This window comes from Dendropsophus ebraccatus, chromosome 9 (assembly GCF_027789765.1).
Source record: "Dendropsophus ebraccatus isolate aDenEbr1 chromosome 9, aDenEbr1.pat, whole genome shotgun sequence".
Lineage (NCBI taxonomy): Eukaryota > Metazoa > Chordata > Amphibia > Anura > Hylidae > Dendropsophus > Dendropsophus ebraccatus.
In genome coordinates, this window is record NC_091462.1 from 59,327,377 (window position 1) to 59,331,868 (window position 4,492).

The following is a 4,492-nucleotide window of genomic DNA, read 5'->3' on the forward strand; positions in this document are numbered from 1 at the left end:
AGTAGAAGTAAATTACAAATCTCTGGCACTTCATGGCAGCAGTTGATTAGAAATCAAAATTTTTTTTTGGTGAGCTACCCCTTTAAATATTTTATTTTTTAAATATTTTTGTCTGTAGTCCGATGAAGAAATCACTTTCGATGGACTCAGTATTGGATCAGAAGTTGTGACCGAATCCTCTGATTTTCACTCAAGTTTGGTAACAACCATTTTATGTCTATTTTAAATTAATTTATTTAATCTTAAATATTTATAAATGTGCTTTCTCTAATTTGTGTAATTTTTCATTAGGTCTCAGAAGAAGAGCCATTGACTCCTGGTCCAAGTAGAGTAGTAGAAAACACTGTGAGTATTATTTATTGTATATAATCAAAATACTAAATTTACATTTTTTTACAATTTTTTTTTTATATAAGGCTTTTCAAAACTTGCTTGCAAGGATGCAAGAAAGGATTGATGCCGAAAACAGGTTAAATCCATACTGTTTCCAAGACGATCCACAGTGGGGTCCAAATGATGAACGCCCATTACCCATAGCAGATGTAGAAGGCAGGCTTGAAAATAATGGATGGTGTAAGTGCTCCCATTGCCGAGTAATGCCTTCAGTGGAGGAAAGCATCTGCTGCCATGAGTTTGCGGCCATCAATACCTATAGGGAGAGTTACGAGCGTGTGTCCTTACACCCACAGTTCCTTTTAATGGTAGTGGACGACTATCACCTTCAGCATTATCTAAGTATGTCTGATCGTGTAACTACAAACATCATGCGACGAGATGGAAATAGGTACAACATTTTTTCCACTTACCATTCCTCCTGAGTCTGTCTGGGTTTTTTTAACGCTGTTTGTTGTTTCCTGCTCTATTTGTTGTCTTCATTTTCTATTTCCTTCATAGTTTCACCTTTCACATGATGCACTTTCTCTCCTGTGATGTGTAACTAACTCTGTAAAAGTGTTAGATGGCTTACATCTTGCGCAGCCAATCAGAGCTGAGCAACGTAAGTCATCAGACAAAGGGAGGCTGTTATAAAGGTAAATTGTGTTTTTATAAATTTCCATCTATGTAATTGTCCAAAAAATTCATTTACAATTCATAATAGACACTTATTCAGAGAAAAAAAACTTTAGTTGACAGTTTATGTGACATAACATCTCAAAAGAGGTGTGTTGGCCATAAAAAGTGTCTATTAGTAATTGTACTAACTGTGGTTGGACAATAACATATCTGAAAATTAATGTGCACAGGCTTCCCTTTTTAGGCTGTGTTCACACTATGTATATTTGAGGCTGGAAATTTCAGGCCTCATAGCACAAAAAACAAGGAGAGGATTGAAAACACAGAAAGGCTCTGTTCACACGATGTTGAAACTGAAAGGAACATAGCGTTTCTGTGTTTTCAATCCACTCCTGGTTTTGGTTGCTATGAGGACGTGACATGAGGACCAAATACAGCCTCAAATATACGTACGTAGTGTGAACCCAGCCTAACAGTCTTTATACCTGCCTCACTCTTGATGACAATCTTACTAAATGGCTCAGACTAGGGGTGTGAAACTCAAACGCACACTGTTAAAATTTAAAATATTGGACAAACTCGTGGGCCAACAGTGATAATTATTGGTGCGGGAATGACGCAGTCCTGCCACTGTCATAAAAGCATGCAGCATTTCTGGCATTATCTGTGGTGTGTGTCTCCCATCACTGTGCACTATGATTAATTACATGATATATTGCTATTCCATGATTAAAAGCAAACCCATGTAATAGCCCTTCTACCCTTATTTAACCATGTATTAGCCAAAACAAACAAAATTTAACCACATATTAGCCAGCCCTCACAATAGTGCCCAAATAGTACCCATCCCTACAAGTGTACCATATAGTAGGCAGCCCTACACAATAGTCCCATATAGTAGGCAGATCGCCCCAATAGTCTCATATAGTAGCTAGTGTTACACAATGGTCTCATATAGTAGGTAGCCCTCCCCAGTAGTCTCATATAGGGGAGCCAATGAAAGCCTGATGTATTTCAATCTCTGATGTACCTGTTTTCCCCAAAATAATTTAAACATATTTAATGATTTATGTCAATTTGTTTTTTGCAAGGAACTACCGTTGGATTGCCTATCGTTCTTTTTCGGCCCTAATCTATGGCTATCTTGGAGATGGCAACCGTGTCCCCATCCCATCATGTGTTGTCAATGCAATTCGTGTCAAATACCCCTCTCCAGATGGACAGTACATTGGCTTCCAATGGTTTGCAGACTACAACACCAGAGATGCTCCAAGTGGCCTAAATTTCTAAAAAAATGTATAATGTTTTGCAAACTTTTGTAAAAGTTGATACCAAAAAATGTTTTAACAAATATATATATATATGTCAAATCAATCATATGTTCATATTTCATTTAGCTACAATAAAAACAGAAAAAAAAATTGTTTATATTTATTTTTATGAATATTTAAAAATGATCATTTTTTTGAGAAACAATAATACATCAAAGTAAATTACATATCAAATTATCACAAAGATTTCACCCACGTTGGGGTGCAAATGTACATGCTCTGCCAACATACATCAAATTATTTATGTAGTGGTGTCAAAGTCCTAGATTTTGTTACACAAAATTATTGCTAAAACCTTATTTGAACAATTATACCAGGGTTACAAAGTCTACCCTAAGCGGAAAAGCATAACAATAAAAAAACAACATTTTATCCAGCTAATACTATTATATTAGGCTATGTAATTGTTTCACCCTGCTTACGAAATACTGTACAGTGGTGCCTTGGATTACAAGCATAATCCCTTTAACGACGGCAAGCAAAATCCACACAATTGTCAAATAAGAAATCATAGAAAAGAAGAAAATTTTTTCCACAACCCAAAAAAAACTAATTATTATTCTCAATAACATTGCAAATCTATGAATACAAAATTCAGAAACAGCAGAATATGTGCTATTTTAATTGACTGTACAGTAATGGAGAGGATGGGAAACAAAAGAGACTGCAGGGAGCATAAAGGAATGAGCAGGACAGATGTGGGCACATACATGCAGCACTCTCTGTCCGGGGAGAGAGGGTTTACAGCTATGAGGGGATTAGCTCCACAGTCCTATCACCTGATGCAAGCCCCAGCCTGAAGTGGATCTGCTATGATTCGGAAGGTGATGGAGACTTCATGGGTCAGAGTACAGGGCTGTACATCACACTATGCAGAACATGCCCCTCCTCCATTCGTGCTTACACTCAGTACAGGAAGCTCTCAAACCAAAGCAATGCTCTTAAACCAAGCCACAATTTTGAAAAACTGTGAGCTTTTAAACCAAAACGCTCTTAAACCAAGTTACTCTTAAAGGGGTTATCCAGAGCTACAAAAACATGGCCACTTTTCCCCCTACTGTTGTCTCCAGGTCAGGTGCGGTTTGCAATTAAGCTCCATTTACTTCAATGGAACTGAGTTTCAAAACCCCACCCAATCTGGAGACAACAGTAGGGGGAAATTGGCCTTGTTTTTGTAGCGCTGGATAACCCCTTTAAACCAAGGTACCACTGTATTTGGGTATAGGAGAAGAGGGTACAGAGGAAAGTGGAGAATGCAAAGGAAGCTTATTTAGAGAAGTCTAATTTATAAAAATCGTGATTGGAATTGTGCAACCATTTCTGCTTTGTTAGGTTTGGGTATTGGCGCTATATTGGCAGGTAAATTGTTCCTTTTGGATTGACAAACATTATCAGTTGGGTTATGGAGTACTTGAACAATGGTTTTTAAAATGTCACACAGGAAATCTTGGCTAGTTGGTTTATCCCTTCGCCCTTTTGAAAATTCCAGACGGTGACGTATGGTACCTACAGGATCGCCACCAGGAATTTCGTTTACAATGGCTGATTTAATTCTACCGACGTTTCGGTTATGGTCAATGACAGCAAGCTGGGTCCTTGCTTCCATTGAATCCATGAAAAAGTGGATTCTTTTCGGTCTGTATTTCAGACACATGCTATGAAAAATTTCAATTTCACCTGTATGACAGAAAGATGAAAGTTGGCGTATATCTTTCAGGATAATTTTATTGTTCACTATTTTAGAAAGGAGATCATGTGGTGGAGTATTTTTTTTTAACCAGCGAGTGTTGGATATTTTTTCTTCCGTCAGTGGAGGGTGTTCACATTGATGATAGGTGTCATCTTCATTCCATGAATGAGTATTTGTTACATGTTCCAGAACTGACTGCCAGCGTTGAACTAAAAGATCAGGGTCCCTTTCACAAGTTCTTGCTGACCACCAAAGGTGATTTTTTATGGGTTTCACCCAGGAACTCAGGACTTCTGCATTTTTTGTTTTTCCTGCTATGGCTATCTTATTCCCCACTGATTTGGCCATATGCCAGACATCAAATTGATGTTCTATATGGGCATACTCCTCACGCAAATTTTTTCTGATAGACACATGTCGATCAGTGGCCAACATACTGACATGAATATCTTTACTC

General features: G+C 37.7%; 1 protein-coding gene across 1 annotated transcript in view; it reads left to right on the plus strand.

Moving 5' to 3' along the window:
- LOC138802125 (uncharacterized) overlaps nt 1-2,337 on the plus strand; it is a 31,967-nt gene extending 29,630 nt beyond the window's left edge. The window contains exons 2-5 of the mRNA XM_069985279.1: nt 119-199; nt 292-345; nt 417-784; nt 2,106-2,337. Of these exons, the coding sequence (XP_069841380.1) occupies nt 119-199; nt 292-345; nt 417-784; nt 2,106-2,304 (702 nt within the window). The 3' untranslated portion in view covers nt 2,305-2,337. The remainder of the gene's footprint in view (nt 1-118; nt 200-291; nt 346-416; nt 785-2,105) is intronic.
- Nucleotides 2,338-4,492: the final 2,155 nt, after the last annotated feature.